The sequence below is a fragment of the Eubalaena glacialis genome, chromosome 18 (assembly GCF_028564815.1).
Source record: "Eubalaena glacialis isolate mEubGla1 chromosome 18, mEubGla1.1.hap2.+ XY, whole genome shotgun sequence".
NCBI lineage: Eukaryota > Metazoa > Chordata > Mammalia > Artiodactyla > Balaenidae > Eubalaena > Eubalaena glacialis.
Genome location: NC_083733.1, coordinates 13,459,022 through 13,472,554, shown reverse-complemented (window position 1 = coordinate 13,472,554; position 13,533 = coordinate 13,459,022). Strand labels below are relative to the sequence as shown.

Sequence of the window (13,533 nt, the reverse complement as noted above, 5' to 3'; positions counted from 1 at the left end):
ATACTTTCTGAATTTTGAACCCAGATTAACCTTTCAAAAAATTAAATTAAAAAAAAACTTACGGAAACATTATCAAGTGAACAGTGACTGTACAATCCAATAGTGATTCTTGATTTTAAGGAGTCAGAAGCTAGATAAAATCTGGAAAACTAATCTATCTCCATCATTAATGAAACTGAATTTACTGGTTCTCAAATCCAGTGCTGACATTTGCCAAACATGCTAAATGAAAGCTCCTTTCCACATTGCAGCTGAGTGCAAAGCAGAAGTGCACATGTAGCTTCTAGTTACTAGTGACTCACCATTGGTATCTGGTTTGACTTTCTCTTCCTTGATCTGCAAATTACTCATCTGAATGGGAATAAAAGGAAACAAGAGTAGAGACACCTGATAACCAAATACCAGGAATTACACAATTGACCGTTAAACACAAGGTTTGAACTTCAAGGGTTCACTTATTCAAGGATAAATGCTACAGTATTACTCAACCCATGGTTGGTTGAATCCAAAGATGTGGAACCACATATACGGAAGGACAATGTTAGTTATTTGGCGATTTTCAACTGCAGGGAGGGTTGGGGGCTCATAACCCCCAAGTTGTTCAATGGTTAACTACATTTATTAAGCTAATGTACACAAGTCTAAATGGTAAAACAAAAAAGGGGGGAGGGTCTTACCCAACTGTTAGGAAGCTATGTTTATTTACTTATTTTTAATTTTTATTTTATTTTTTTGGCCGCGCCGCACGGCATGTGGGATCTTAGTTCTCCGACCAGAGATCAAACCTGTGCCCCCTGCAGTTGGAGTGCGGAGTCCCAACCACTGGACCTCCAGGGAATTCCCAGGAAGTAACATTTTAAAACATTTACTTATACCAGCCACCCAATAAGCAGAGTGGTTGAAACCAGATACCAAGTATGTTTAGGTCTATATTTGTGTTATTCATAATAACACAGCTAGATTAGGGTTGTAGGTTAAAAAAGATTTGAAACCAATTCTCAGTAACTGTCTTTTAGGAAATATCTGATGCTAAATACTAGATTTAAATTCTAGAGTACAGAATCATATCCTTTATAATACTTTTTGATTTATTTGTGGCTGTCAGTTTTATACTTCTGACCTGATTCCTCCTGAACTCCAGTGCCACATTTCCAAATGCTTGATGGGCACTGTATAGAAAAGAGTTAACACAGCAGGTCTGACTGCTATCCTTAGGAAAGCCAGCTTGCAAAGTTGGCCCCTGGCTGGCATCTGGAAACTTGGATTTGGAGAGGGTTCCCACCATTCCCAGAACCACTGAGGGGTTCACTAACTATCTTTCTAAAAACATGTGGTTTATGATAACACCTGGTTTCCTTCTAGGGGTCTGGAATTTTGGTACCTGCTAGGCAAAGAATGACGATGTGATAGACCCCTAATAAAAACACTGAGCACTGAGTCTCCAATGAGCTTCTCTGACAACACTTCATATGTGTTGTTACAATCTGTGGCTAGAGGAATTAAGCAGGAAATAAGTGGAGCTTGTGACTCCTCTGGGAGAAGATTCTTGGAAGCTTGTGCCTGGTTTCCTCTGGACTTTGCAACACGGGCCTTTTCCTTTTGCTAATTTTGCTTTTCATTGTTAATAAATCACAGCTGTGAGTACAATCATATGCTGAGTCCTATGAGTTCTCCCGGGAAATCATTGAACCTGTACACCTCTTGGTGATTCCCAACACAGGTACTTACCAAGTTGTCCTCCTTACCTCAAATTCAGAACAGCCAAACATGAACTCATCATCCTACATATCAAATCTGCTGTTCCTCCCACTCCCCTAATCCTGTTATTAGCACTATATTAATGCCACCTTGTGGGATCCAGGTTGAAAACAGTAATCTTTGCCTTTATCTCCCTTCTCTTCTTTTTTAAAATCTTCATACCTCCACAATTATCTTTTGAATCCATCCCCTCATCTTCACTTTCATCATTCAACATAGGCCCTCTATCTCTGGGCTATAAGAGTAACTTCCACATTGATCTCCTTTCCTTTAGACATCACTCCTAATATATTCTGTTCTCTGCAGTCCAATAAATCTTGCTAGCTCTCAGATCTAATCTTGTCAGTATCCTTCTTAAAAACCCCCAAACCAGCCAAATAAAGCCTTTCATCTTTAAGTTCTTTGTTAAGGTCCAAAGTACACTCCTACGATATTTTCAGTACTGCTCCTACTACAACCCGATAAGCTTAAGCTGCAGCAAAAATGAGTTCTGATTCCTGTTCTCTAGGCAAGTCCAGCACTTCTGTGCATTCTATTCTAAAATGCCATTCACTTTCATCTCTATCTTAAATGATTATTTTCTAATATCCAGCACAAATATAAACTTCTTCACGAGGAATTTCCCTGACTTTCCTACTCATAAACATCCTCTCCCCATTCAAAGTTCATTTCTCACATTATTCTTACCCTTTTCACAGCACCTCCCACATTCTAGGCTTCCTAACTAGTTTGTAAAGCTTCTTCCTAAACTTTCCTGGATTTAGCCCATTTCAACTATCTGCTGAGAAACTGACAATCCTCCCAAAGCAATAAAGGGTGACTGGAAAAGAAATGTAATTTAGGCATTAAAAGGTTACATAAGACTTCAGACTACATGGGACTTCCCTAGAGGTCCAGTAGTTAAGACTCCACGCTTCCACTGTAGGGGGCACAGGTTCGATCCCTGGTCGGGGAACTAAGATCCCTCATGCCGCACCGAGTGGGGGGGGGGAAGACTTTTGACTACAAAAAACCCCTATATTCTTAAAATCAATGGTCTATTACCACCAAACAAAGGTAACTTAGAGATAAGAACGGAGAGTCACAGTTTACACTATAGTTAACTTCCCACTGAATGGATCTTCATTAATCAAAGAACCAGTATATGAAATTAAATGTCTCTTTAAACACAGATGAAACAATTTGTAGTGCCTCCCCCCGTTTGCAGTAGATTGAAACACTAAATATAAACCTGAATCTGTTATTCTGCAAAGTGCTACAAACTGCCAACCATGTTAAGCACGCATCTAAAAAATGGTAAAATAAGAGTAGCAGAGAATCACTCAGAAACCAGATGAAAAAGAGAATCAGCATTGCGCCTTTTCTTACAATCCCCACTGAGAAGGAGATGCAGTGCAGAAAAGACAGCATACATAGCAGGGCCAGATTTGCCACAGGATAAAAGTCTTTAACTGGCCCAGATCAAAGGAAAAGGCTCCATACTGGTCTCTTCTGCCTTAGCCGCAAAACAAAGCTAAGAGATTCCTCCCAGCAAACCTTTAGGGGTGTGTGGGCCACGGGCCTGCCCAACCCAGAGAGCTCCCTGGACTCCAAGCAGGGTCGGCTTGGGCCCTTCTACTACGCTCGCCCCGCCTGGAGCTGAAGCCACTGACCGACTTGACAGCCGCTTCCTGCTCGTCCACTGCCAGGGCCCACGAATCGGTGGCCATGGTCCCGGAGGAAGAAGGCCGACTGGCGAAAAACACAACCGCACACACGGCAACCCCAGCCCCGAGCTCTCTGCAGGCGCAAGAACCACACTCACGCGGACCGGAAGCGGCGATGCGCGTAGGTGACGTCAGTTCCCGCCCGACGCGAGACGTCACCATCCGCGCGGCGCCACGCAGGGCCTAACATCGGGCTTCGATTCCCCTCCTCGTGCGCAAACGTGGTTTTTCCGCGGACTTTCCCGGGAGCCACCTCATCGTGCCTGGAAATCCGTAAGTTATATGGGGTGAAACTCGTAGACCTCACTTCTTTGCCTTACGTCACTCTGAAGTAACCTAAATTTTATTTTTAGGTCTGCCACGTCTCATAATAAATGTATAAGTCTCTGAGCTGTAAAGCCTTGCGCAAAGGAAAGTCCTAGGAGAAAACTCTATGATGCCAGTTTCGACTGCTAGCGAACGAGATAACGTGTAAGACAGCAAAAAAGAAAGCGAAACCAAACGCCCTAAACCCCCATAATTCCACCACAAAAAACAAAAACAAAAAAAACCCCCAGCGTTTTCTTTACCTTCTGGGTCCTTCTAATTTCTGTACATATGCATCGTAGCACAGGTGTTTTACATAGTCCTAAACAAAGTACACATACAATTTTAAATTTGACTTTTTATACGGCTAAGTATTTTTTAAAGTCAATTATCGATTTAATGTCATTATAGTCCGTCAGTCTCATATCATGTAAATTACCTAAGTCCCCTTTCTCCCCCGCCTTAGGGATATAGGTTGTTTCCATGTTTTATTATTAATTGATAACACTTCAGTGAGCATTTCCACACTATCAAAAATCATCTTACTTGTTTGCTTCCAGTTTACTTTTTGTCTCTCCCCACTAAAATATTAACTCTTCAGACAAGAGCAAAGATCTTACCTGTCTTAATCACAGTTGATTAAAGAACCTAGAAAAGTGCATGGCACATGGTAGACACCCAATAAATATTTTTTAATGTATGGCTGAATAGACTAATGAAGATTTTAGTTCAAAATATGTTACTCTAGGACACATTTCTAATCATTGCAACATTTATGTCAAAATGTATGAATATATGACTTCCCTGCTGGTCCAGTGGCTAAGACTCCGAGCTCCCAATGCAGGGGGCCAGGGTTTGATCCCTGGTTGGGTGGTCGGGGAACTAGATCCCACACGCATGCCGCAACTAAAAAAAAAAAAAAAAAAAAAGATCCCTCATGCTGCAATAAAGATCCCACGTGCCACAACTAAAACATGGCGCAGCTAAAATAAATAAGTATATATTAAAAAAAAAAGGATAAATGGTCAGTAAGCACAAGAAAAAGAGCTCATTAAAAATTATTAGTTATTAAGGAAATGCAAATCAAAGTCACAATGAGATACCACTGCACACTGGTTAGAATGGCTAAAATTAAAGATTGACCCACCATGTGTTGGTAAGGTTGTGGAATGTTAAAGAAAAAAAAAATCAAAGACACTTGCTAAAGATGATAACGCAAACTTTACTTAGGACCATTGCCATAAGTATAGGGATGACTGCAATGGGATTTTGCACCAGAGGAGAAAAATTGGGCTCAATTCCAAATACAGCATGGGCAAGTGGGAATTTATAGCCAAGGAGCAGGGGAGTGGATGGAAAATTACTAAGAGGAAACATCAGGGGTAAGGAGAGTTTTTGTTAAACCGATGTAACAGTATTCTTGCTGAAGACAGGCCAGGATGATCAGACAACACCTGGGAGATGGTGGAGGATGAAGAACCTGACCAGATATTGAGGGCGATCAGATATCAAGGGTGGGCGGTTCTTGTTAAAACTAGATTTTACAAGTGCACAGATGGTCCTAGGAGAAGGTTCAGGAGCCTGACTAAATGTTGGTCAAGCAAGGAAACTGTCAGGAGCAACCGGAACTCTCTTAAGCCTCTGGAGAGAAGGTAAAATGGTACAATGGTTTTCTATAACTGTTCTGCAGTTTCTCAAGAAGTTAAACCTATACTTACTCTGTGATCCAGCAGTTCTACTCCTAGTTACTATCCAAGAGAAATGAAACATAAAGACTTGTACACAAATGTTCACAGCAGATTTACTCATAATAGTCCCAAACTGGAAACAACCCAAATGTTCATCAACAGGAGAATGGATGGGGGCTTCCGTGGTGGCGCAGTGGTTAAGAATCCGCCTGCCAATGCAGGGGACACGGGTTCGAGCCCTGGTCGGGGAATATCCCACATGCCGTGGAGCAACTAAGCCCGTGCACCGCAACTAAGCCCGTGCACCACAACTACCGAGCCTGCGCTCTAGAGCCCACGAGCCACAACTACTGAAGCCCGCGCACCTAGAGCCCATGCTCCACAATAAGAGAAGCCACTGCAATGAGAAGCCCGTGCACCGCAACGAAGAGTAGCCCCCGCTCGCTGCAGCTAGAAAAAGCCTGTGCGCAGCAACGAAGATCCAACACAGCCAAAAATAAGTAAATAAATAAATAACAGGAGAATGGATAAATAAACTTTGGTATATTTATTAAATGGGATACTTCTCAGCAATAAAAAGGAACAAGCTACTGATACACATGATGAAATAGATGACTCTTACAGACATTACGTTGAAGGAAAGATGACAGACACAAGAGATGCATACTGTTTTCATCCATTTGTATGAGATTCAATGTAAGCAGCTCTTTGCAGGAGACCACCCTCAGCAGGAAGCCCCTTTTCTTGTCACTTTAGTAAAGCTGTATAGTAACTAACTTTTAAGCCCGGCACCCCCATGTTCTACTCATCAGTGGCCCAAGCACGCCTTTCAAATCTTTTAGTCACACAAAACCTTGCCTAACTTGTTGGTCCTTTCCACAGATCAAAGAAGTAGAAGAGAAGAATAAGTGATTAACAGATGACTAGATCTCTTCCCTAGCTTCCCCTTCAGTAATCTCCCAAACAAACTCTGTGATCAAACTGTGTGAACACGATCACATCTAGAGGAAGATCACAAGAAGTTGAGGAGCCCGCACACAGTGAGGGATGGCGATGACTCAGACCCCCATCTCAGTGATTAACTGAGATTACTTCCGTCCTTCCCTTTAAAAGTTTCACGAGCAGAATCTTCGGAGGTGGTTTTTGGGGTACGTTGAGTCCACCATCTCCCCAGATTGCTGGCATTCTGATTAAAGGCCCTTTTCCTTTTTACCATTTGTGAGTATTGATTTTGTAAGCAGCAAGCAGCGGGACCCCCATTCGATAACAATGAAAATGTTCTGTATTTTTTTTTATAATGTTCTGTATCTTAATTGGAGTGGTGGTTACACATGTGTATACAATTGTCAAAACTTAGAATTATACACCTAATATTTGTGCATTGCAAGTCTATGTATATGTCAATTAAAAATAAAACAAAGTAATGTAATGAGAAAACCAAAGTGTAAAAAATAGAGGTAGTGGGCTTCCCTGGTGGCGCAGTGGTTGAGAATCTGCCTGCCAATGCAGGGGACACGGGTTCGAGCCCTGGTCTGGAAAGATCCCACATGCCGCGGAGCAGCTAGGCCCGTTAGCCACAATTACTGAGCCTGCGCGTCTGGAGCCTGTGCTCCGCAACAAGAGAGGCTGCGATAGTGAGAGGCCCGCGCACCACGGTGAAGAGTGGCCCCCACTTGCCGCAACTAGAGAAAGCCCTCGCACAGAAACGAAAACCCAACACAGCCATAAATAAATAAACCCAAAAAGTTAAAAAAAAAAAAAATAGAGGTAGTAATAAATTTTTTTTTACTTTAAAGTGGGGGGAGGGTAAGAATGTTTTCTCAGTTCTTAACCACTGATCAAAACAGAGGGCATGCACACATTATGCTTACAGAAGTAAGAATGCCAAACGCCATATTGTCTTCCCAAGTGACTAGTCTAATTCCCAGCACACCACCAATGGAGTTACTGCTTAGAGACTACATTGTTTATTAGGAGGCAGCGCCACGGTCTAACTCCACGTAAGGCAGCAACACTGAGGGAGACTGCTAGTTGGTTATCTAAGGGAAAAATGCTCCTTCTGTCTTACTATTGTAACAATAGCTTTAAAAAAAAAAATCTAGATCTTGAGGCAACTATCCCTCTTACTCTTTTTTATCTTAAACACAGCAAAGCTTTTCATGACAGTCAAAAGCAGCAATATCAAGACTCAATTTAAAGTTATTTTGGAGGCAGAGGATCTTGCTTAGAGCAAAAATTGAAGTCTGGGTGCCTACTACCCTCTTTCCACTGCTGTTTCATTACCAAGTGCAGCTGCTCTAGCACTGAGAGGGTGATTCCTACATTGCTTCCACTGAAACACAATTCCTAGAGATAAATGTCTCTGGGGGAATTGAGGATAGGATTTTTCCTTGCATTTGATTTTAGGGTGCTTACTAAAAAATTTTAAAATTTATTTCACTGCCTGCACCTACTGGAAGGGTGATTGGCATTTGTTTAATCCAGGTGAGTGTTCTCAGGGAGGTGCAGGCTGAGGCTCCAACTGGGACAGTGAAACCAGCCAGCCTGTTTGGAGCAGCTCTGGGCAACAGGGAACCCTCTGCCAAGGCTGCCAATACCCTGGTCAGCTGAGGTTTATATCTCTAAAGGACAGCATCCCGCTGGTAGCCACTGAGAATCCCATTCCTCTTCAGATCCGAGACCAACGAAAAGGGCACATTCTCATGAAGCTGCGAACTAGACGGCCTGCCCTGAGTCGGATTCAGTTAAACTGGGCAGATGACAACAAGAGCTCACATTTTAAAAATGCATCCTACATGATTTACTTGAATTCTCACAACAATCCTGTTTTCTCCATTTTACAAATAAGGAAATTGACGTTCGGAGAAGTTGACTTCCCAAGACCATATGGCTTAATAAGTGGCAAATCTGGGCAACCGAATTCCAGAAAACTCTGGGCGATAAAACCCAAAACCAAGGGCGGAGTGAGGGGCCGGCTTTCCTGGGACCCCTTTACTTTCAAGTGTCGAGCCTTGCCGGTATCCGATTGGCCGAGGCCGGGCGCTCCAGCCAATCAGAGGTGGGCAATAGCCCTGCCCCGGGCACTTTCTAACTAGCCCTTTGGGCCCGAATCCCGGCTTAGATGCTGACTGGGTGAGCTTACACTGCGCCTAGTTTGGAACTGCCGGATCACATGATGATTTCGTCTTCATCAGTGAACTGTATGTCCCGTTGGCAGGGACCTTACCTCTTTTGATCCCGAGCATTTCGCCCATAGCAGAGACACAATAAACAACTGTTGAATTAGGGAGTGAACGTATCAGTAAGTCAATTAAGGGTCGGCAAAGAACATCTCACGATCGTGCCTGATTCTGTGGCGCCATCATGTGTTCTGAGCCGAGGCGTGCGGGCGCTCGCATTGCTTACGTTTGCGGTGGGGGTGGGCACGATAGGATGGCGGCTCTGCTCTCGGAATGACTGCTCCTTCTCCCTCGTGATGCCTCTGTGTACCGGAAGTGACGGGAAGGGAAAGAGGAATGCCGTAAGATTCAGAAAATAATTTAGCAATAGTGGCAGGAGCCAGACCAAGTTTGTATTTGGCCCGCAAAGTTCTAATGACTAATTTATAAAGATCAATTTGTAAAAATTGTATGAAAAAGTGATTGGGGATAATTTTTACAGAAAATTTGTAAAATATACTCCACTGTTAACACACGTTAACAAAGCAGCAACACGCCTGCTGACAGCTAGGAATTCAGTGATGACTGATTACACACCTCCTACCCTTACTGGACTTCACCTCACGGGAAGACAGACGCTAAACAAGCAGTCCCAAACATATACATATTTGTATAAGAGGCAAATACAGCCTAGCGGTTAAGAAGGTGGGTCCTGGAGCCAGACTGCCCAGGCGTGTAGCCTGCCTTGCTACTTCTGACCTGTATGTAATAGGACACATGACTTAACCTCTCTGTGCCTGTGTCCTCATCTGTAGAATAGGAATCATAACATATTTGTTGTCAGGAGTAAATAAGCTATCTGTGTAGACCTTTTGAAGGTCACCTGACACAGTAATGTCAGTAAGGGAAGTGGGGACTCCCCTTGTGGTCCAGTGGTTAAGACTCCCGTGCTTCCACTGCAAGGGGCACGGGTTTGATCCCTGGTCGGGGAACTAAGATCCCACGTGCTGTGCAGTGTGGCCAAAAAAATAAATTAAAAAAAATAATAATAAGGGAAGTACAGGCACCTGTACAGGGCACCCTGGAGATTATGACAGGGGACTGAGGCATACCTTCCTGAAGTGGTTTTTACCATTGAAAGAGGAAGGACTAGGAGGAGTGAGACAGAAGGAAGGGAAGAACTGGGAGAAGAGTTCCAAGTAGAGGTGTAACCACGGCAGTTGATGCACCTGGTCACTGGTTGTTTGGGGCCCACTTGGCAGAGAGGAGAGGTTCCCCCTCCAGGCTCCTCTCCCCACACGGAGTACCGAAATCTCTGGTGCTCTGCTGAGAGGGGGGACTTTAAGAGACAAGGACTGTTGTCCACAGGTGATGCCCTGGGGTGGCGTGAAGAAAGTATCCTCTGAACTGCTTCTGCTCTGCTCCCTGACCACCTGCAGCCTCTGAGGACTCCCGTTTTGAGTTACCTTCTCTCTTTCCTCATGCCCATCTTAGCTAGAATCCTGGAGGTGAAACATTCTTAACCTCATCCATAAGTCCTGGCAGTTTCTTTGAATTTTTGTTCCTGCTTCAAAGTGGGCTGGCTGGGGGAGGAAATAACGGTCTCAAAATGAGAAACTGGAGAGGGAAATGCACAGGATCACCAACCTCTCCGCGGCGTGGCCTAGCACAAAAGCAAATTTTGGCGAGGGTGGAATTGGAGCAGAGTACAAGGGGGGAAGTAAAGCAAGTGAGGCTAGAGACTTGAGGTGCCTGATCTGGAACGCCTACTACATACATGTGTCAGGTGTATATACACAACATGTTATACAGTTTGCACTTAAGAAAAATGGAAAGTAATGGGGGGCTTAAGCAGGAGAGTGGGAAAATCAGACTCAAATGTTACAAAGATCACACTGGCTGCTGTGTGACAAATGAACTAGAGGAAAACCCAATTACAGGCAGGAGCACCTGTTAGGAAGCCAGTGTAGAACAGATGACAGTGGTGATCTAGACCAGGGTCTAAGCTAACTTAAGACTATTTGGCATTTCTCCAACTGCAGAATTCCAAGGATGCTGGAAGCCTATGGATAAGAATGTAACAGTTGTAAAGACTCACAAAATGTGTACTAGTACTTCCAGGAGAGTTCCATTTAAACAGCCCCCCTCCCCGACCCCGCTTCCTCTGGGAGTAGCTAGCTGTAGTCCTGCATAAAAGAAAGATCTGCCACCCAAGCACCTCTGCCTATGAGATATGGATAAAGCAGAGACTATAAGTGTCTCATCTGAGCAGCTGACATCCCGGACAGCGAGCACTCTCAGGCTTCATCTAATGTTTTTTCTCCACCTCCTCCTATTCCCCATTTTACAATTAGGACTACTAAGGAGAAGCCCCTTGCTCTGCTGAATACTAATGCCAGAACAGTTTCTAAGCCAAAGCAGGAGCATCCAACAACAGGGGCTGGAGAAAGAGAGGACAGAAGGTAGGAGTGTGACAAATATCCTCCAAGCAGATCCCCACCTGCCCTCTAACTTCCCACTAGGTGTTTGAAGCTCTTCCGGGAAAGCCCTGTTCCAGACTCAGGATTAGGAAAGCAGGAAAGCAGGGTACTGGAGCCTCCTAGCATCAGCCCTTCAGGTTCCCTCACCGCCACTGTGTCATTTTTGGAAGATGCTGCAACCTGAGTCAGACAACAGAATAAAGAACATTTATTCTCAAGCAGAAAAGCAAAGTCAGATAAAACTGCAGGGGGTTCCTAAGAACCTGTTTTCTCTGTTCAGGATCAAGAGAAACCTGAAGAGGGCCTCTGAAATTTACAATAGCTTAGGGGTATTGGTGAAGAAGAAGGGCCAGTCCCTTCTTGTAAAGGTGACAGGCCTGACATCATTGGTGAGTCATTCATTCATGACTCAACCCTGATGTCATTTGTTCTTTCCAAACCTTCCCTTTGGATTTCTCCCCAGAATTATTTGTGTATAGTGTGTCTAAATTTTAAGAGCCACAGATTCTTTTCGGAATAACAACAGTAAGCAGGTATAAAAGTCTACCATTCCTCCTCTGCAGCACCCCTCCAGTCCATTTCTTCTTCTTTCTATTTTTTTCTTTTTTTGGCCATGCCGCCTGGCATGTGGGATCTTAGTTCCCTGACCAGGGATTGAACCCACGCCCGCTGCAGTGGGAGCGTCAAGTCTTAACCACTGGACTGCCAGGGAATTCCCCATTTCTTCTTTTGTGTTCTCAATACAACCAGTGACATCCTGGCACTTACTGTGTGATGGGACTGATGTAATAATCTTCTAACTGGTTTCTCAGATGCCAGCCTTTTCCAGCTCCAATATATCCTGTATATCTCTGCTAGACCATTTTTCCCAAAACCCCATTTCATCACTTCCTGTGATCTAAGAATCTGTGACAATTCACTACTAAATCCAAATACTGTTCAAATAATCAAATCTCTTTTTCTACTTAACAAGACTTTTCTCTGCCCATGTGGCAAGGCTGCTCCCTTCACTACCCTTCCAGTATACTGCATTTATCCTAGTGAAGTTGCTTTGGTCTTAATAGGGCCTAATCTGCCCAGGCCACTCTTCTTGTCACTTGGAATCCCACTTTTCTCTCATAAGCAAACTCAACCCCTTCATGAAATCTTCTCTAACCTCAGAAATCCTTACCTTCTGAATATCAGATACTGTGAATGAAACAGCCTTCATGTTAAATAATAAACAAGATGGGAACAAAAAAGGGAGAAGACCTGTTTCCAAGCCCTATTTGTATTCCTTTCCTAGGACTAGAAAATCGAATGTAAGGCCTTTGTAATGCAGGCATCTACCGTCTTTCTGATTAGTTAGCCAGCATACTCTGGTTTACCAGCAGGAAAAACAGGAATGTAAGGAGCCCTCTGGCAACTGAGTAGGGCCCTTGGCCTATGGTGACATCCCAACTGCTTATGTTGGAGCAATGTCAACTCTGAAATGGAATAGTAGTATCAGGTGATGACTAGTCTATGGAATAATACATAAATCTTCACCAATACCAGCAACCAAAACGTGCTGTTTTCTTCTTATACTCAGAAATGATGTCTTAGTAACATGAACATGTCATAATTCAGTTAAACATCAATAAAGAATACATTAACAGGGTCTTTGGGTAAAGATGGCGGAGCGTGGTTACAGCTTTTCGCTGACTACATTCAGCCCATCTGGTAAACTTCTCCAGATTGAATATGCTTTGGCTGCTGTAGCTGGAGGAGCCCCTTCAGTGGGAATTAAAGCTGCAAATGGTGTGGTCTTGGCAACTGAGAAGAAACAGAAATCCATTTTGTATGAAGAGTGAAGTGTCCACAAAGTGGAACCAATCACCAAGCATACAGGTTTGGTGTATAGCGGCATGGGCCCAGATTTCAGAGTGCTTGTGCACAGAGCTCAAAAACTGGCTCAACAATACTATCTCGTTTACCAAGAACCCATTCCCACAGCTCAGCTGGTACAGAGAGTAGCTTCCGTGATGCAAGAATACGCCCAGTCAGGTGGTGTTCGTCCATTTGGAGTTTCTTTACTTATTTGTGGTTGGAATGAGGGACAACCATATTTATTTCAGTCAGATCCATCTGGAGCTTACTTTGCCTGGAAAGCCACAGCAATGGGAAAGGACTATGTGAATGGGAAAACTTTCCTTGAGAAAAGATATAATAAAGATCTGGAACTTGAAGATGCCATTCATACAGCCATATCAACCCTAAAGGAAAGCTTTGAAGGGCAGATGACAAGATAACATAGAAGTTGGAATCTGCAATGAAGCCGGATTTAGGAGGCTGACTCCAACTGAAGTTAAGGATTACTTGGCTGCCACTGCATAATAATGAAGTGACTGAAAATCTGGAATTTCAGATAACCTCTACTTAAACATGTTTAAAGTATGTTTTTGTTTTGCAGACTTTT

General features: G+C 43.6%; 1 protein-coding gene, 1 long non-coding RNA gene and 1 pseudogene across 4 annotated transcripts in view; 2 read left to right on the top strand and 1 right to left on the bottom strand.

Moving 5' to 3' along the window:
* The window catches only part of LOC133079064 (ATP-dependent RNA helicase DDX19A), a 28,915-nt gene extending 20,008 nt beyond the window's left edge, over window positions 1–8,907 (bottom strand). Inside the window, exons 1-2 of one of the 3 annotated variants that reach the window (XM_061174346.1) lie at window positions 8,864–8,907; window positions 303–351 (exon numbers count right to left, since the gene is read on the bottom strand). In XM_061174346.1, coding sequence (XP_061030329.1) covers window positions 303–351 — 49 coding nt within the window. In that variant the 5' untranslated portion in view covers window positions 8,864–8,907. Of the gene's footprint in view, window positions 1–302; window positions 352–3,410; window positions 3,558–8,863 lie in introns of those variants that run through there. The other 2 variants (XM_061174345.1, XM_061174347.1) reach the window with 2 other exon arrangements.
* LOC133079067 (uncharacterized) lies at window positions 3,633–6,109 on the top strand. The gene is made up of 3 exons (XR_009698033.1): window positions 3,633–3,737; window positions 3,818–3,935; window positions 5,621–6,109. It is a non-coding gene; the product is annotated as an uncharacterized LOC133079067 (long non-coding RNA).
* A 3,839-nt stretch (window positions 8,908–12,746) lies between the features above and the next one.
* Window positions 12,747–13,485, top strand: LOC133078404 (proteasome subunit alpha type-2-like; annotated as a pseudogene).
* The last annotated feature ends 48 nt before the right edge of the window (window positions 13,486–13,533 follow it).